Source organism: Drosophila bipectinata, chromosome 2L, assembly GCF_030179905.1.
Source record: "Drosophila bipectinata strain 14024-0381.07 chromosome 2L, DbipHiC1v2, whole genome shotgun sequence".
Classification (NCBI taxonomy): domain Eukaryota; kingdom Metazoa; phylum Arthropoda; class Insecta; order Diptera; family Drosophilidae; genus Drosophila; species Drosophila bipectinata.
The window spans coordinates 11,577,762-11,595,919 of NC_091736.1; the positions used below are offsets into that span (position 1 = coordinate 11,577,762).

Genomic DNA, 18,158 nt, shown 5'->3' on the forward strand with positions numbered 1-18,158 from the left:
AATATTTAAAGAGGTTTAACTCTACCCACATAATACAAAGCGATTATTTTGAGGATAAACGATAGAAACAATTACACGGCCAGGGCAACCATAGTTTTAATCGGAAATGTGTTTGCAAAAACAACTCCAAATATGAAAGAACTCAAATGGCTGGCTGTTTGCATAACATTATACGCAGCCGCTGGATCGGCACAAGAGGAGACCGACTACTGCGCGGAGCTCTCCACCCAATCTTTGAGTAAAATTCTGGGTCAGGCCTTCAATCCCCGTTACATGAGCATCGATCCGCCAGGTGAGCCCGAGGAGAAAAGCTACCAGCTGGGCTACAAGCGATCATCGTACGAGTTGCCGTTCTACGCTGACAGCGATGTTATTTCCATCAGCGATTTCGCCGCCTGGGAAACGAATCACTTTGCGCTGGTGGGTAAAAAGGAATCTCCGAAGAGCAAGAGTGTACGCACTAGAAGCGTCTTCATGGATCGGATGAGCCATTCGCGAATCGATGGATTCAAGCAACGTCCCTGGGAGTGCTCATCGAAGATCAACTGGATTGACTTAGGCTTAAATTACTTTCCACGCTATATCCGTTCCATCGAGTGTATTGCCAAAAAATGTTGGTACGATCACTTTAATTGCAAGCCAAAATCATTTACAATAAAAGTTCTGCGCCGTAAAACTGGCTCATGCATTCGAATAAACGATAAATTGATTTTGATCACCGCTGAGAAATTTAAGAATGATTATACGCAGCTATGGATTTGGGAGGAAATAGCAGTTAACTTTTGCTGTGAATGTGTCATGCTATATTGATAGCGCCATTTAATCAAAATCAATTAATATACACATTTAAAATTTCAACAAAAAACTTTAATAGCATTGGGAATAACAGATACCTTAATGGGTCTAGCATCATACTCCTCCCCATCAATGGAATAAAACGTATCTGCCGCCAGTTCGCCGGTCGGATAGAGTTGGATTGTTCGGCTCTTTAAAACAAAGTTCGGCAAAACGTTACTATCTGTGATTTCCGGTATTTTCTTAATGAACTCCCAGCCCGGCTTCAGGGAACTTATAAACTGGCTCTCCAGCTCCGAAAAGTTGTCTTCGTTCTGCGTGCAGTTGATGTTAATCTGATTAGCCTCAATGCTACCTTGAATTCGGTTGCTGCAGTTCTCATTCTTGACTAGGACCTTCGCCGGTCCCGTCGAGTTCTTTTTGTACTTGAAAATGTTTCTGGTGAACAAGCCCGACGGAGCTACGGTTTCCTCACGCTGCTCGGAAATGCAATCAACACAGCCTGGACAGGGAGGGGTGTAGACATATTCAGTCTTCAGACTCAAGTTATCCGCAAACGATCTCGAGACGGCGGAAGCATAATGACGAAGTGGTCCAAAGTACCAATACTTATCCTTCGTAGACTCGATATTCTCCAGCAAGCCCCACGAGAAGCCATTGAGGCCAAAGATGGGCTTTAAATGGTTGTCGGCACCCTCCTCCTCGTTAATAACATCGAATCGGATCACACTTTGGTATTTGCACTTGTCCTTGAGCATGGGTTCCAGCGCTTGGCAAAGGGATTTGACGTATTCGAAGTCCTTCACCCCGAGGATATTAAAGTGCTTGGATGCTGACTGAACCGTGCGTCCCAATGGCAGAATGGTGATTGGACACAAATTACCGCGGCGACGCATCAGGCCAGTCACAACCTCCGACGACGTTCCATCTCCTCCAGCCACGACAATGGCATCTGGCAGTGTCGCCATCTCCTCGATATAGGACTTGGCATGTCCGATTTGGTTGGTCCGGAGCACCTCCACTGAATACCCGGCTAAGTGCAGAATCGGCTCACAGTAGTTTTTAAACTGAAAAGCTACACATAGGACAATAGGATCTTGGTCAACTGAATGTCAGCTACTTACGAACTTCTCCGACTTCTTTTTGTTCGCCACGGGATTCATGACCACAAGCACCTTCTTCAGCCGGTCGGATTGACAATTTACCTGAACATCTGTGGCGAACGCTCTCATATGATTCTCAATTCTGAAGGGAAAGAGGTTAGTTGTTTATATTTCATACTTTTCCATTGATATCTGAATGCATACTCAATGTGCGTTTTCAGCGAATGAAAGCCATACGCCGAGGCAACTGCTCCGAATGTACATTTTTTCCAATTATTTCTAATTACTTTCAAATAATTCATAATTTTAATGTGTTGATTTCGACCAGTGATTTTGAGAGCTCATTTGGTTAGGGGTACCCGAGAGTTTTATGTAAGCTTTAAGCATACGGTGGAGATTAGGTCGAGTGTGGAACATTCGGAATGGAACAAAAACTTAAGTGCGGTATTCTATTAAGATTTTAAAATATTAAAATTTTTTAAACTTCTAATTAAAATTTGTTTTTGTTTTTAAAATGATATATATTTATTATTTTTAACCCATTTTATAGTAAAATGAAACATTTTTTTTAAATAAATTTTTTTATAACAGCAGTATATTTTTTTAGAGTAAAAAATTATTCAACATTGTCATAAATATCTTCTAAACCTGGAATATTTCTTAGTTTCTCTATGAAGACATCGTAGGCTTTTTGTTCTTCTGCTGACAATTGCACTGGATTCTGTGAAATCACAAAATATTAATAAATTAATACACAACACACTATTAGTTCTTACCAATGGAGAGTAGATGTGTTCACTACTGTCGATGTTATATCCAACTTTAGATAAGCTATTTGCTAAACTATTTAACACAATGGGACTACATAAAAACTAAGAAACAAAGCCAGGTTAATATAGAATAAAAAAATGCAATTATTATTTACATTTACTACTCCTTGTTGGTTGTCAACAACTTCAATCTCTTCCGCACCCAACTCAATTGCATCATTAGTGGCTTTATCTTCCAGACTGGATCCGTCAACGAGCTTCGAGGTATCAAACTTGGCCTGTATTAAACCAAAATCCTCGAACAGGTGGCCAACATCCATGAATTCACCTCTGATGAATTAATCTGCTTTATAACTTGATAACAATCATTTTATGAATGTCAAATTACCCAGATTTCTTTATCATCGCCGTCGCATCCATCTTAACTCCAGAAAAATTATCCGTATAAAGAACACATATCAAGTATACGTTTCTTTTGTAACGAATGTCAAACCGGCACTTCTTTAGTTGAACCTTACTAGTTTTGAATTTGGCTAACGTGTTTTGTATTGTACCGCTAGGCATGTTCTGTTTCAAAGCCCGATCAATTTCGGTCCTCAGTAGGGAGTTTATCGCAGGATCTGCGGAGTTTCCTTCCTGAATGGCCATGCGGATAGCCCTCGAAAGTCTTGCGAAAAGAGTGGCCCTTGCTCCATCCTTCAGGGCTTTTGTATGTTTAATGTTGGCCCATTTTGAATGGCCCGCCATGCCTCGAATGGAGAAGTTTGTTTGAAAACCGCATTTTGCCAATTGCGTGGAAAATAAGCAAGCATTTCGTAACATCTCCGGTATAATGTGTTGTGATCAAAACATTAAACTGATGTGACCGATATGAAGGTTCTTGAAAAATACCATATTACTTTTGTAGGTATTATTTTGAACGTTGAGTAATTTAAAAATGAACTAAATAATTTAAATATTTAAAAATAAAAAGATATGCAGCATTTACAAATAAAATAACGTTTTTATATAACATATACATTTATTTACACAAAATTTTACACAACTTGCAATTGCACTTGTTTTTGCGTCAAACAGTTTGCAGCACTTTCATAACGAATTAACTTATTTTGAAGAGTTGTAGGGTCGTTGTTATAATCCGATGTTACTACAAACACATCGACCACATTCTCAATGGTATACTGTTCATTTTGTAGGGTATTCGTCAATATCAACGGAGAAACCTTAATAAGACCCAACTTTGATGGAGATATAGACAGTGGAAACTCTGCACTTTCGCCACTTTTTAGCAAATTCAGCATAAAATCGGCACACCCTGAGTATTGACTATCAGGGGAATATTTGGAGACCATCCGAACATTTAGTTTCATTGCTTGTTCGGATGTGTTCGTTACCCTACACTTAAAGGTAAACACTGTGCCGATTTTAATGGTATTCTTTGCATCGATAACTTCCAATCGTAGAGTTTTGCATTCAAAAGGCTATAAAAGCAAGGAATTAACTATATAAATATTATAGTTCTGTAAGCTCTTACCAATCGTTGCAGCTGACTTGTCTGGAGTCTGCCTTTTTCACCAAGATTCGACCGCCACACGATGTCCAGTTTGCCAACGTTATTGAATTGGCGCAGGGTGTCTATATCCTTCGCAATATCTGCTTTGGGCTGATCAAAAAGAAGAATGATATTTATTTTCATCTTTTCCGAACTTTAAATTAACTTACCTTGATGCAGTAAAGGAATTGACAGCTATTGTTGGGCTGTAACATGTGTTTCACTGTAAAAACAGACTCCCCATTAGGCAGTGTGTTCAGCGGAGTCACAGAATAGTCCTCGGAACTGTCCAACTCTACCTTTTCAAGACAGAAAGGACTGGTGGTAACGTTCTGAATTTGGGCTTCTAAATATATTTCGTCGATTTCAGCATTGTAGAACTTTGTTTTTACATCCAATGGTTTAAGGACTTGGAACTTGAAGAACTTTCTCAATGATTGGGCAAAGCCAGCCGGAGTTGTGTAATTCACTTCACATACAAGTCTAGTAGTATTTAATTTCGGCAATGAGATTATTATTAACAATTGAGTTTTAACGGAAATCCTTTACGTACATGTGTGTTCCGATTTCCTTGACTTCGTAACGAATAACGTCATCAATTGTGCCTCCAGGAGCCAGTACCACCGGCGACTTCACATGCTCGTGGAGCGATAAGTTGATGCGTGAAGTGTTAGATTGTAGATCGGCCTTAACGGTGACACATTCCACCGGATGCGTTGTGGTGTTGTGGACACAAATGTAGCTCGAGAATGTTTCCCCCAAGTATATGCTCCCAAAGGATTGAGGCAAAAGCAGAACTTGACCTGCTGCCAAGGTTTCCGCACCAGCCCCTGTAATGCCGTCGCTCTCTTGGGTGTAGTTAAATCGTTGGACCAGATCCGTGGGCTCACAGGTAACCATCGGCCCAAGACCCACTAAAGTGGGCCGCATAAGGCGCATAACTAAAAAGTGGGCAGAAAAGGTCCGTAAGTCTTCCGATTTCATTTAATTTTTTTATACCTTTTAAGGCCACCAAATGTGCATCTGGGTCTACCATTTCCATATCGCACAAAGCTTTAAGTCACGCTTGAAAAAGAAAAACAAATCAGCATAAAATCTATTTATGCGAGTAATTGTTGTGTTTACATCAGAGCGACCAAATCTTTTGTTGCCGAACCCTCCCAAAATATACCACAGCAGTCGCAATAAAATACTAAAAATATACCAGAACGTCTATTCACACCAACTTTTACTATTTTATTAGAAAATTCATAAACGCGTAGGTTTTGGACATCGTAGACATAGAACTACACTAAGCAGTTTTATTTTTTATTGTTTAATACATATTTACAGCACATTTAAGCGCAGAACTATATTTAATCTTTGTCTTTGCATATTCTAGATGTCATTTCTTGCAGGGGCTCCAGTTCCTTGGCCGATATCATCTCAAACTCTTGCACGAAGTAGTAAAAATGTTTGTAACAAGCATTAACATGGGCTTCCTAAAATTTAAAAATGTTATTAGTGGTTTAATCATCATAATAATTTATATATTACTCACAGCCCCGATGCTGACAATCCTGTCAAAGTGATGTATGTAAACATGAACAAAAACACGGAAAAGCCGGGTTAAAATCTTACGACTTATTGCAGAAAAGTTTTTAGGAAAAGGAACATCTGAAATATATGAATAATTAATAATTGATAGTTAACTTTGTAAAATTTAATATACAAAAAGTGTATTACCGGTCGATAAAGGAAACACTGCTTCGTTATTAATTTGAGATTCAATCCAGTCCATTAAATGCTCTATATATTTCTGAGCTGAAAGAGCTGTTGGTTTTTTGTATCTAAAAATTTAATTTGTTAGATCTTTTAAATATCTGCTGTAAACTTTTGCACTTACAGATCTCCATCGGCCCAAAGATACTCATATCGTGAGCCACCAGACATTGTGGGACAAGTCGTTTCATTACAATACTCCGCAACAGTGCCATATATGAGATTGATTCGATTAAAAAAGTCCACAACTATAATGAACATTTTTTTTATAAATAGATATAAATATAAGGAAAGGAGGACACATGCACGTCTGCATATGTATGCACATAATAATATTAATAATTCTCACCATGCACAGCCAACCAGTCGTTTAGATTCTCCCCTTGCGGAAGTCGAACCACTTGACGCAAATTAATCCCTGATTGCAAACTAGCCTTAAATTTAGGAATCAATTTTAGGTTTATTTTGATTTTAGTAATACGTCTTGTTAATTGAATTAAATTATATATAGTTTTAAATTACCTGGGCCTGTTTGTGAAGAGAGTAACGAATTGTTCCCGAGGCAAACGGCTTCTTTGGCCTAAAGGTCTATGGAAAATTATTGTTTTTATTTCCCCGATAGGTTTTCATTTTATGCCGCCGGAATATCTGTATCTATATCTAGCGTACTTACCTTGCCCTTTTGAAAAAACTCTAAAAACCCATTTAACGCCATATTATCTTTTTATAAAGCTAGAGTTGGAGTTACAGATAATAAATGTATACATAAGCTAGCTTGAAATGGTTTAATTTGCGAGATTCGATGGATTTTTAACTTTGATAACACAAATATGTATGTTTACATTTCTTTTCCTTTTTAGCTTGGGTTAAATGTGGCCGTAGGCCAAGTAGAAAAATATACCAAAACTTTAAGGGTTGAGGTGGGCTATCCCACAAATGCGAAATTGTAAGATATTTTAAAAATTAAATATTTCCTTACTGGAAAAATAAATCCCATTTTCATTTCTTTCAAAATGTTGTTTAACTAACGGTAAAACACTGTGGGTTGTCTTAAATCTATATTTATTATACAAATAATATAAAGTAACTTCAACGTAATAAATCAGGTAAATGTATTTGAAATGTTATTCTTGTTTAAGAATTCCGATTTCTTTTAGCAACTGGTCATTGTTGTTTGGTGTGACATTTTCATTCATTTGTCTATTCCATTGAATTAACTGCAACATTGAGAAGAATAAATAAATATGTTGAACTAGACATTACAATTTCTATACCGACGCGCTCCAGTTCTGCCCGCAAAGCCACAACTGCTTTCTCACGATCCGCAACTAACTCCTCAAGGTACTGATAGCGTAGCTTCTTTCTGGCTCGGCATTCTCTAGCACTCTGCCTGCTTCGTTCTAAAATAGCGAAAGAAAAGTAGGATTTTAATTGGTGTTTTAATAAGAATGTAAGAAAACGTTGAATTCCAATCTCGCTACAAGTATAACTCGAGTTATTTTTTATCCACCAGCTGAAGAGACAAAAAGAATTTGTTTAAATGATAAATTCTTACCAAGCTTTGCCTTTATATCCAATTTTTCTGCAGATGTCTTTCTCCCAGGCTTTCGACCTCGTTTTCCACATTCTTTGCGGGTCTAATAAAATAAGAATTTATTTATTTAAAATATATAGTAATTCTCTTATATTTTAATATTAAGTTTATTGTTTACTAAAACAAGGCTGTTTGCATGTTTATATTTTAAATTCAAAGTTTCGTTTTTTCTTCAAGTAACACACAAAGGAAACTAACTGCGCATTAAATCAAGGTAAATAAACACATGCATATGAACTAATCCATAGTTAAATGGATACTTATTCAACATCAAATAGTGCATTACCGCGGATGTTTCCTCTGTGACCGACATTTTGCTGCTTTGACACTCCATTTCTGCCATTATTAGTTGAAATATTTATAAAATCGGGTTCTAAATAGTTTGCGTCCTTTGTAGATGATAAACAAACCAAAACACACACGCACATCAAGCTGCACACAACCATACATTATATTGCGATATTTGGAACAAAGGAAAGAAACAAAAAAAATAAAACTATCGTATTCAATTCAATTGTTCTAAAATATATTTTATTTTTTTAATAATTAAAATTATTTATTATGAATATTATTAATTTATGTTGTGTTCTTTTGCTCTATATTTTTTTTTATTCTATTTTTTACACTTTTATTTGAATAAATGTATTCCTAACATTAATACATTCGTTGCATTGGAATGTATGTTATCATAAAATATCAAATTTTTCATACTAATCTATATAGGTATTCTAGCTCAACAATGCTAACTGAGCTACGCTAATTTGACAAGCATCCCATGTCTGTAGATACAAGTAGGTAAAAACGTATCTGAACCTTTAAAGTGCATCTTTTCGTAAAAAAAACATATTTAAATTACATTACTTATCTTATACTAAATGTACGCATCACTGTCGATTTTCGATAACAAAAACGCCGCTCTCCAAAAGAAGAAGAAGAATCAAAACAATCCGAAATTCAGGAAGAATAAACAAATAATAACTAAGTAAATCATGACTGAATTCGGGGGAGATTCTGGTGGCAGGCTGAAGGGCGTGACTATTGTTAAACCAATTGTATATGGAAACATAGCACGCTCCTTCGGTAAAAAGCGCGAGGAGGACGGACACACACATCAGTGGAAGGTCTATTTGAAGCCCTATTACAATGAAGACATGTCCTCTTATGTTAAAAAGGTGCACTTTAAGCTACACGAGAGCTATGCCAATCCAAACCGAATTGTCGTAAAACCCCCATATGAGATCACAGAGACCGGCTGGGGCGAGTTTGAAGTGGTTATCAAAATCTACTTTAACGACCAGTCGGAGCGCCCAGTGACTTGCTACCACATTTTGAAGCTATTCCAGTCGCCGGTTGTTGATGGCGAACTCACGTCTAGTACCACGATGGACACAAAGAAAGGCCTGGTTTCAGAGTCCTACGAAGAAATTGTCTTTCAGGAGCCAACCCAGATTATGCAGCATTATCTGCTTCTCTCGGATCAGAGCGCCAATGGAATGTTAACGCACGACACTGATTGTAAGTGTATGCAATTACCCTAACTACGTAGCCACTCTAAACCTATATTTCTAATTTATTTTGCAGTTGAGGAAAAAAAGATCAAGACCCTTGACAATATTGTCAATGTAAAACAAAAGGTCAAAGGAGAGATTGTTACTCTTAAAGACAAACTAAAGCTGGCCCGGGAAACTATTTCAAAATTCAAAGCGGAGTTGGCCAAAGTGCAGAAGCCACCGGCATAATATTCGCTAACTTTCACAACTCTCAACCGATTAATTTAAGCATCTATTTTTGCTTACATTTGTAATATTTTCTGATAAGCTAGCTTGTAAGTTACAATATTCAAATATAAAAACGTTGTATACATATAACTATTAAATGCTGCATTATTTTTTTTCGATAAATTCGATACAGTTGTTTGATCTGCTTTTACATATTTAAACTAATACTTCTCAGTTGCATTCAGATCCCATCACTAAAAATCTGAAAAATATTTTGTCTCGGGATTTTGATGCAGAATGGTGGCGAATCGATCCAGAAATCGTTTAAAGTACTCCGCTTAAGAATCGGATGAGAATTGGGGAAGATATAGCCATCCCTGTGGGCCATATAGGTAAAAACCCCATTTTCAAGGGATCCCATAAAAAAAATGGACAAAAAATCTCAAAATTATTTCGTCTCAGGATTTTGATGCAGAATGGTGGCGAATCAACTTAGAAATCGTATAAGGTACTCCGCTTGAGAATCGGATGAGAAGTTAAGCAGCCCGAAGCGAATTTTGAAACTCTCTCCGCTTCTAATTTAAAGGCCATATGTACATATGTTTAAGAAAATACTAAATTACAAAAAACGAGTAAGGAAAGCTTACTTTGGGCGGAGTCGAAGTTCATATACCCTTGATATATGAACCATTGATAGTTCGCGTAGACCTAGACCAGTGGCGGATTTAACAGGTGGGCAAAGGCGCGCTTGCCCACTGGCCCCCCCCGACGAAAGGCTTTCAGGGCCCCTCGTGCTGAAAGTTACACCTTCGATTTCTTTTCCACAAATCTGCATCAAAATCTGAGAACAAAATATTTTTAAGATTTTTTGTCAAATTTTCTGGGCTGTCCCCTTCAAAATGTGCAAAATGCATGGGGAGCCCTGTATGACCCACTGCGAAGGCCATATCTTAAGAAAATATTCATCCGATTCTTGAACGGAATACCTTAAACGATTTGTGGATCGATTCTCCATAAATCTGCACCAAAATCTGGGAACAAAATATTTTTAAGATTTTTTGTTAAATTTTCTGGGCTGTCCCCTTCAAAATGTGCAAAATGCATGGGGAGCCCTGTATGACCCACTGCGAAGGCCATATCTTAGGAAATATTCATCCGATTCTTGAACGGAATACCTTAAACGATTTGTGGATCGATTCTTCATAAATCTGCATCAAAATCTGGGAACAAAATATTTTTAAGATTTTTTGTCAAATTTTCTGGGCGTTCCCTTTCAAAATACCCTTCAATGTACCCTGATAAAATTTTGCCCACTGGGCCTTTTTCCTTAAATCCGCCACTGACCCAGACAAACAGACGTACATACGGACAGAGATATAGCCATCACTGTGGACCCTATAGGGGAAAACCCCATTTTCAAGAGATCCCATCACAAAAAATGGACAAAAAATCGGAAAAATATTTTGTCTCGGGATTTTGATGCAGAATGGTGGCGAATCGATCCAGAAACCGTTTAAGATACTCCGCTTATGAATCATATAAGAATTGGGAAAGATGTAGCCATCACCGTGGGCCATATAGGTGAAAACCCCATTTTTAAGGGATCACGAAAAATCACATCACGAAAAATGGAAATCAAAATATTGACTTAAAAATAAAAAATAATTAGTTGTGTTATTTACTTTTATTATTTTGATAATTCAGCAGTTTAACCATCCAAAAGTACAAGTTTTTTTAAGTCTAAGGATGCCTATAACCTAGTTATTTTTGGAAAATGTTAATTAGAGCTTAAACCATTAAAACCCTGATTAAAAAAATGTTTTTTTTAGTTTTTTTTATTCAATAAAATGTTTTTTATTGAATATATGCTAGTCTTCCATATTTAAGGTCTGACTCCGTTGGGGACCTATGATTTGTTATTTTTATTCTTCTTGAAAGGTTGCATTACCTGAAAGTACGCAATAACTGCCCCAACGTAGTCAGATGGCTTGTTCGTGTAACCCTCCAGTATTGTAACATTAACTTTGTAAATTCCCAATGGAAATTGGTTAGGAAGTACCTTACCATCCAAATAAAACCCTCGCGCAAATAAGTGACCTTTATAGGGGCAGCTGTGGTTAAAGTTTGAGAACTCCGTGGCCACTTTTTTGAACATAATACCGTATGGTAAAAAATTTCGCTTCGATAGTACATCGCAGATGTTTACGAGAACATTTATAAGGAAGGGCTGATATTTATTACTGTAGTCCTTTTTTGAGACATGGATCCGAAGCTGAAAAAAGTTAAACAAAGTCAATTTTTAATGATTAAATCAACTGTTTTTAAAACATACCGAAATATTATTTAACAACCTTGTTACATCTACATCCATTTGGGCTACGGCTTTATTCCAATTTATTGCCTTTAAATAGCAATTAGGATTTGCTGAAAATCCTAAGCTTGATTTGCATTCAATGTTTATCAGCTTGTATATAATGGAGGGTTCACAAAGCTTAAAATGGATTGTTTAAAAGATATTTTAAAAAATAATTTAACGATTTACCGTCTTCCATGGCAATGCATTCATCAGCAAAATAATAAAGACTAAAGACTTAGCCATAGCTTCGTTTACAAAATATTAAACAAAGTTCTCTCAGTAACTTTTGGTAAGCTTAGATTTATACAAATATTTTACTAATACTCTTTTAATTGTCCCCGTGCCACTAATAAATGGTTTTAATAATGAGCGTGTTTAATTTCGACCGTTAAATGTTATTCATTATAAATGGGAAAATAATTGAACCTTTAATTTACATAATGTCTCATTTTATGTATTTTTAGTATACATTTTATACTGAAACTTCTAAGTGACATTATTTATTTTAAATTTTTTACCTCAAGCAATATGGATCTTAACGAAAACTGTCTAATTCTCAAGTCCTGGAAGACAAGCATTACACATAATTGGACACACAAGCATACACATAATGTAATTCTTAGTATATAATTCTTATATTTAATAATATATTCTTAGATTCTGAGCGTTTGATCGCTTTGAGTGCCGCCTGTAGGCGCCATGAACCAGTGATCTTGGAACTGGTGATCTGGTTCAGACGCACGATCTGGCTCAGATTCACGAGTGAGTAAATTTTACTCTCAAATAAAAACTAAAACACCGTCAGGGGCCCGGGCCAAGGCTTGGTATTCATAAATCATAAATAAAATATAAAATATAAATATATAATATGAACCTAAATAATAAATAAACTATACTATAGTAATCAAAAATACATAAAAAATATATCGCATTTCGATATTTCGGTTGCAGCATCCCCACGGCATATTAAGTACCATTGTTTATTTGACTTGTTGAGTGCATGTGCTTGTTCGGTGGCGTCGGGGTCCCCGATCCGAAATCGATCGAAGCCCGAATTGAAAAAGACAACTATTTTATGGGACGTTGGCGGTTGTTAACGCTTAATGAGAAAATTCGATTTTAATTCAAGCCCTCTATCTCACACACACACACATACATACACAGACACAGATATACAAAAGTCACAAGTGATGCGCGATTGCCGAGACTGAAAATTTTTAACTGCGCAAACGCAAACGCGTTTCCCACCTGCATCTCCCCCAGTTCCGAGATCAAAGTGAGTGTGCAATGAGTCCTTTGTTTAGAATCCTAATTTTTTTATCTCATATTTAGGCACCAAATGCCGTCTATAGTGTCCTCGCTGCTGCTTGTCGTTCTGCTGACGTCGCCGCTGGGAGCAATTCCGGTTTTGTACCCATCCTCTCCGCCCCTGCCTGTTTACCCATCGCCTGGAGTGCGAATTCTCCGACCCCCCGAATCCCTGGTGGCGCCCCTGGGAGACGAGGTGGTTCTGGAGTGCGAGACCAGTTTGCCGCCAGAACGTTTCGAATGGAGTTATCGTCGCTGGACGCCGAATGGCACTGCTTCCAATGGATCTCCAGGAGCAGGTTTCAAGTATCTTAAAACCAGCTCAATGAAGGCCAACGTTACCCAGGAGGCGGCTATATCCAGACTGAAGGTTCTTGTCCGGCAGGATACGCTAGGCGAGTACCGCTGCAATGGCTGGTTCGGACCCCTGTTGGTTACCTCCACTACAGCCCGACTGGAGTTGGCTACTACGTCTGTCAAAAGTCAGGAGCCGGTGGCGTCGCTGCAATGGCAAGTAACCAACGGAAACTCGCTGCTCTGGCCTTGTGGTCAGCCGGTGCGTTCCAATCCAGCGGCTAGTTGGACCTTTTACCGGAATGGAGTCGAGCTAGGATCGGAGTACTCGGGAACCGGAGGAAATTTATTCCTACGCAATGTTTCTGTTGATTCATCCGGCAGCTACTCATGCCAAGCCACCAATCCAGCATCTGGGGAGAGAATCAAGTCTACTAGCTCCATGGAACTTCAGGTTGTGCCTGCCCGTGGCTCTCAGGGCAAAGCTCCCTTCCTGTTAACAGGTCAGCCAACCTCTCAAACAGTAACAGCGGTTGAGGGCGGCACCCTCATGTTGCTGTGTCCTGGTGTGGGCTCGCCCCCTCCGAAAGCTGTTTGGAGCAGTCCAGACATCGCGGGAGCTGTTAATAATAAGCGTACAACAGTATTGGCCCATGCTTTGGAGATATCCAACGTGCAAATAGGGGACTCAGGGACCTACATCTGCTACCTGGACAACGGAGTGCGACCTGCCCTGGAGCATTTCATTCAAGTGAAAGTGGAACAACCTCCACAGATTGTGCGTCCACCGTGGGTAGACATGGTCAATGAAGGCGAACGCGTCCAGCTGGCGTGCGAGGCCACAGGAGTGCCAACACCGGAGATTTACTGGATGCTTAATGGAAAAAGTAGCATTTACGACACCGAAGCTGAACAATTGCCGAATGGCCACTTGGTGCTTCACAGCGTGCTGAAGCGCCATGCTGGCTACGTTCAGTGCTTTGCTCGGAACAGCTTGGGCGAACATAGCGCCGGTATGTCCCTTCAAGTGACTCCCAAACCGATTCATAGCGAGTCTACCCAACAAACGGATCACAACCATTCCAAGGCTAATCGAGGACGACGACCGGCGCAGATGATCCCTCCGTCAGCTCCGAATGTGACCCGGCTCTCCGATGAATCCGTAATGTTGCGCTGGATGGTGCCGCGAAACGATGGCCTTGCCATCCTCTTCTTTAAAGTCCAGTACCGTACGGTGGGTGAAGGAAAGCGCAAGAATTGGCAGACCACCAACGAGAACATACCTTATGGGCGTCCAGAATGGAACTCTGAAATGGGAAAGAGCTTTACTGCCTCTGTGACGGACTTAAAGCCCCAGCGCACGTACCGATTTAGGATTATGGCGGTGTATACCAACAACGACAATAAGGAGAGCAACATGTCCGCTAAGTTTTTCCTACAACCTGGTGCAGCCCTTGACCCAATGCCCGTTCCGGAGATGTTGGAAATCGAGGAGTACTCCGAGACTGCAGTGGTTCTACATTGGCGATTAGACAGCGACGCCGACGAGCAGCTTATAATTGGATACTACGCCTATTACCGTCCCTCGTCCTCGGCGGGAGAGTACTTTAAAGCTACCATAGAAGGTGCCGGCTCACGCAGCTTTAAGATAGGAAACCTTGAAGCGGGCACAGTCTATGAATTCAAGCTGCAGTCCTTTAGCGCTGAGTCGGCTTCCGAGTTTAGTGCTCTAAAGCAAGGCCGTACTCAACGTCCCAAGATGAGCACCACAGAGGAGCCAATCCTTCAGACGGGTGTGCGTGACACAACTACGCCAAGCCACAACGAAACGTTCAGCATGAGCCCCATAGTCACAGGAACGATTGGGGGCGGAGCCGTGCTAATCCTTTTCATAGTCACCACATGTCTGTGTATGTGGCGACGCCGGAACTCACGGGCTCATCGAGGTGGCGGCCAAAACAAGCCGCGAATGGCTGAGCTAAGAGAGGATTTTGTCCCTTTGGATAGCTGCTCGCCAACCAAACAGCGGCAGAGATCTCGACACATTCACATCACTTTGAACCCTTTGGCCCAGCAACAGCAGCAGCCACTAGATGAGAAGAACGACACCGAACACGACATGACATACTTCCAGCGCCAGCCCACCTATGATTATGATCCCGGCCTGCGGCGGATGTCCTCCTCCTCGTTGCGGCGCTCCCAACGCACGCTGGAACGTGCTGGATCCAGCAACGGTAACAACAATAATCTCAACCAATCCGCCGACCTGGGTCCGGTAGACAATCCGGTGAAGCCAAATCGGGTCCTCATGAAACGACCCCGGCTATCCAGCCGCTCCGAGAACCTCTCTTCCGGCAGTCTTAACAGTGTTGGTGTGTAATCTCCGTAATTTCGTGATCTTTAGTCTGTACATCCCTACGCCCGATGTATTATTCTATTATTCCTCTACCTCTGTTTTATCTGCAACTTTAAATGAAAAGACCTTGATTTGTACTTATATGAAAACCGCCTAGTTTTAAGGTACTTAAATAGAGATTACTAGACATACACATGCATGATCATTTAAGAACATAGCATTACGACCATTCTTGTTTAAGTCTTCCATTTTTCGCGATAAGATCAAAATTTGTACTGATAGTTTCTTAATAATTTTACAAAAATGACAATAAAGCTTTTAGCTTCTTTTACCTGTATGATCTTAAATAATTATACGCAGAAATTCTGCAACCGAAAATTATAAATTTAGGCATCGAAAAGACACCCACCGTTTAAATTCAATTTTCTAAATATTAATAAAGATGAATCCATTCTTTAAAAAATATTTTGAAAAAAGTTTTTATTTTTTAATTCTTAAATATAAAATAAATTTTTAACATTTAATGACAAATCTTTAGTTCAATGAACCGTTATTGAAAGCCCATTACCTATCGACGAGGCCTTTATTTTATTTCTTTGATCATTGATATCATATCCGACCTGTTAAAATTGATATTTAATTAAAACATTAAGCCTAGTGATGTAAAAACCTAAGATAAAACTTCTCTGAATAACAAAATTTTAAAATTTATAAATTACAAACTCTTGTTCTTATAGGGAATCTACGGTATTTTTAGTAGATTTAGTATATTTTGTTTATCAAACAGTATATTGCGGCATCGCAGGGTGGGCACACTGTCAGCTGTCAGCTAATAATTGGGTCGTCGTCAAAATTTCTATTAGTAGCGTTTTTTGTATAAAATTTTGGCTGGAAAAATTATTGAAGCTGCTAACTTAGAAAGAAAGCTGCATCAGAGCCATACAAAACGTAAGTGTCTATTTTCTGAGCTTTAAAAGACAAAAACATTAATGTTTGAAACTGTTTTTCCAATTGTTTTTGCAGTCGAGTCAGCAGCACAGGGCCTAGCCCAAAACAAAAGAAATCGCAAAATTGCAATTGTAATTTGACTTAGAGTTAAGGAGGCCTCAGGATGTCGCACCTTTCAGTTGGCCAGATGATAATGGACGCACAGCGAATGGCTAGTCGAGTGAAGGATCTGGACGCCTTGGGGAGCGCGCTTCTGGAGGAGGCGGAAACGAACAATAGGTTGGTGGAGAGCCTACGACAATACCAGGACGACATCGAATCCCTAAACCGCATCTCCAATAACAAAAGCAACGCGGATATGGTCAACCGTATTCAGCAGCAGAACATAAACAGCTCGGAAATACTCAAGGAGAACCGTGAGCTAAAAATTTGCATTGAGGACTACGAGCGGGCTATGGAGCTGATGATGCAAAAGTACCGCGAACACACAGTCTCCAAGGTTCTGGATAGTAAGTTCAGCTTTACGGAACTCTATAACGAGCGAATGTGGCAGGTGATTCGCGAGCAACGCGAAAAAATCAACGAAATGGCGGCCGTAATGCATCGGGCGGCTAGTGTGGATGACGACGTTGTGCAAAAGGAGCTACAAACCATTTCGCAACTGCGCATGGAAAATGAAACACTGCGCGAGCTTTTACAGATCTCTAAGCAGTACGGCTCCGCCCAACGACCCATTCGTGAAAGCGATCATCTCCTGGAGGAGAAAGGTGTACAGACAGATAGCGTGGCAGACGACTCGGCAGATGATCTGTCGCTTTCGGGTGCTTCTGTGGAGAACATGAACAATAACTCGGTAATACAGATGTTTAGCAGTCCGGAAGTCTCGAAGACTGCCAACAGCTCATTAAACACTGCCCCAGTTCAGAGTCAAAATCAGAGTCAGAGTCAAAACCAAACACAGCCACAGTCACAGACACCACCTTCACCGGCAGTGGCGTTGGAAACGGCGGAGCAGCCGTTGCCCAATGAAAACAACAACGGACCTGAAGCCAGTCAAATCAGTGCACCGCCTCCTGCGACAACGTCAAACGAATCTGGCGAAGAACCGGTGGCTGCCACCAGCGAAACATGATATGTGGAGACGTTAACCGTTGTTAATAGGCTTGCTTTTCATTTCAATCGCCGCGTTGTACCATCTTATCTACTACTCACCCACTCACAAAGGAGCTCACATATGCAGGGTGCACTCATTGGGCGATTAGCCTGCATTAGTTCTTAGCGATTAATAATCTCTAAGTTATTTATATATACGCATTGCAGCATCATGTCTATACACATTGCGAACAATGAAGTTCATCATTTAAAACAAGGTAAACACACTCACACAAACCAATGTATAATGTACAATGTACTCTGTCGATTTTATGATTTCTGAATAAATTCCATAATAAATCGAGGATTGACCAAAAAGATAAGTTCTCTTATTGGAACTCTCAAGGAAAACTAACTGATAAGTATGAAAACTTCAAGGAAGCCACCGGAACCTAGTCCTTTTTGAATTTCATTAATATGCTTAGCTTTTATTTGTCTTTCAGGCATAACA

General features: G+C 39.6%; 10 protein-coding genes and 1 long non-coding RNA gene across 12 annotated transcripts; 5 read left to right on the top strand and 6 right to left on the bottom strand.

Annotated features, from left to right (window-relative positions):
• Positions 1–74: 74 nt before the first annotated feature.
• Positions 75–846, top strand: trk (trunk). The gene has a single exon (XM_017243307.3). The coding sequence runs from the start codon at positions 133–135 to the stop codon at positions 808–810; it is 678 nt and encodes a 225-aa protein (XP_017098796.2). The 5' UTR covers positions 75–132; the 3' UTR covers positions 811–846.
• On the bottom strand, positions 846–2,270 carry Mulk (acylglycerol kinase-like protein Mulk). The gene is made up of 3 exons (XM_017243305.3): positions 2,103–2,270; positions 1,920–2,040; positions 846–1,862 (listed from the first exon to the last, which is right to left on the bottom strand). Exons 1-3 carry the CDS (start codon positions 2,198–2,200, stop codon positions 855–857), a joined length of 1,227 nt encoding a protein of 408 aa, XP_017098794.2. The 5' UTR covers positions 2,201–2,270; the 3' UTR covers positions 846–854.
• Positions 2,271–2,485: 215 nt separating this feature from the next.
• LOC108126965 (probable transcriptional regulatory protein MYPU_6240) lies at positions 2,486–3,571 on the bottom strand. Its single transcript, XM_017243764.3, has 4 exons — positions 3,057–3,571; positions 2,824–2,998; positions 2,675–2,770; positions 2,486–2,619 (listed from the first exon to the last, which is right to left on the bottom strand). The coding sequence occupies exons 1-4, from the start codon at positions 3,488–3,490 to the stop codon at positions 2,515–2,517; spliced, it is 810 nt and encodes a 269-aa protein (XP_017099253.2). The 5' UTR covers positions 3,491–3,571; the 3' UTR covers positions 2,486–2,514.
• A 101-nt stretch (positions 3,572–3,672) lies between these two features.
• LOC108126964 (probable trafficking protein particle complex subunit 13 homolog) lies at positions 3,673–5,379 on the bottom strand. The gene is made up of 5 exons (XM_017243763.3): positions 5,220–5,379; positions 4,774–5,161; positions 4,391–4,703; positions 4,203–4,331; positions 3,673–4,149 (listed from the first exon to the last, which is right to left on the bottom strand). The coding sequence occupies exons 1-5, from the start codon at positions 5,260–5,262 to the stop codon at positions 3,706–3,708; spliced, it is 1,317 nt and encodes a 438-aa protein (XP_017099252.1). The 5' UTR covers positions 5,263–5,379; the 3' UTR covers positions 3,673–3,705.
• A 128-nt stretch (positions 5,380–5,507) lies between these two features.
• Mob3 (MOB kinase activator 3) lies at positions 5,508–6,862 on the bottom strand. The gene is made up of 7 exons (XM_017243766.3): positions 6,655–6,862; positions 6,504–6,569; positions 6,331–6,415; positions 6,106–6,229; positions 5,946–6,049; positions 5,761–5,876; positions 5,508–5,701 (listed from the first exon to the last, which is right to left on the bottom strand). Exons 1-7 carry the CDS (start codon positions 6,694–6,696, stop codon positions 5,576–5,578), a joined length of 663 nt encoding a protein of 220 aa, XP_017099255.1. The 5' UTR covers positions 6,697–6,862; the 3' UTR covers positions 5,508–5,575.
• Positions 6,863–7,026: 164 nt separating this feature from the next.
• REPTOR-BP (REPTOR-binding partner) lies at positions 7,027–8,015 on the bottom strand. 2 transcript variants are annotated; one of them, XM_017243767.3, is made up of 4 exons: positions 7,862–8,015; positions 7,537–7,618; positions 7,260–7,381; positions 7,027–7,198 (listed from the first exon to the last, which is right to left on the bottom strand). In XM_017243767.3, the coding sequence occupies exons 1-4, from the start codon at positions 7,916–7,918 to the stop codon at positions 7,106–7,108; spliced, it is 354 nt and encodes a 117-aa protein (XP_017099256.2). In that variant the 5' UTR covers positions 7,919–8,015; the 3' UTR covers positions 7,027–7,105. The 2 variants fall into 2 exon arrangements, with proteins under 2 accessions (XP_017099256.2, XP_017099257.2); XM_017243768.3 differs by having other exon boundaries at positions 7,256–7,381; positions 7,862–8,014.
• LOC122321704 (uncharacterized) lies at positions 7,291–7,639 on the top strand. Its single transcript, XR_006246229.2, has 2 exons — positions 7,291–7,431; positions 7,495–7,639. It is a non-coding gene; the product is annotated as an uncharacterized lncRNA (long non-coding RNA).
• A 469-nt stretch (positions 8,016–8,484) lies between the features above and the next one.
• On the top strand, positions 8,485–9,467 carry Gas41 (YEATS domain-containing protein 4 Gas41). The gene is made up of 2 exons (XM_017243365.3): positions 8,485–9,090; positions 9,157–9,467. Exons 1-2 carry the CDS (start codon positions 8,565–8,567, stop codon positions 9,312–9,314), a joined length of 684 nt encoding a protein of 227 aa, XP_017098854.1. The 5' UTR covers positions 8,485–8,564; the 3' UTR covers positions 9,315–9,467.
• Positions 9,468–11,040: 1,573 nt separating this feature from the next.
• LOC108126638 (uncharacterized) lies at positions 11,041–12,119 on the bottom strand. Its single transcript, XM_017243290.3, has 3 exons — positions 11,836–12,119; positions 11,626–11,784; positions 11,041–11,565 (listed from the first exon to the last, which is right to left on the bottom strand). Exons 1-3 carry the CDS (start codon positions 11,890–11,892, stop codon positions 11,200–11,202), a joined length of 582 nt encoding a protein of 193 aa, XP_017098779.3. The 5' UTR covers positions 11,893–12,119; the 3' UTR covers positions 11,041–11,199.
• A 304-nt stretch (positions 12,120–12,423) lies between these two features.
• On the top strand, positions 12,424–16,033 carry ihog (interference hedgehog). Its single transcript, XM_043212620.2, has 2 exons — positions 12,424–12,925; positions 12,982–16,033. Exon 2 carries the CDS (start codon positions 12,989–12,991, stop codon positions 15,629–15,631), a length of 2,643 nt encoding a protein of 880 aa, XP_043068555.2. The 5' UTR covers positions 12,424–12,925; positions 12,982–12,988; the 3' UTR covers positions 15,632–16,033.
• A 361-nt stretch (positions 16,034–16,394) lies between these two features.
• Positions 16,395–18,030, top strand: Fgop2 (Fibroblast growth factor receptor 1 oncogene partner 2). The gene is made up of 2 exons (XM_017243309.3): positions 16,395–16,555; positions 16,631–18,030. The coding sequence occupies exon 2, from the start codon at positions 16,719–16,721 to the stop codon at positions 17,685–17,687; it is 969 nt and encodes a 322-aa protein (XP_017098798.2). The 5' UTR covers positions 16,395–16,555; positions 16,631–16,718; the 3' UTR covers positions 17,688–18,030.
• Positions 18,031–18,158: the final 128 nt, after the last annotated feature.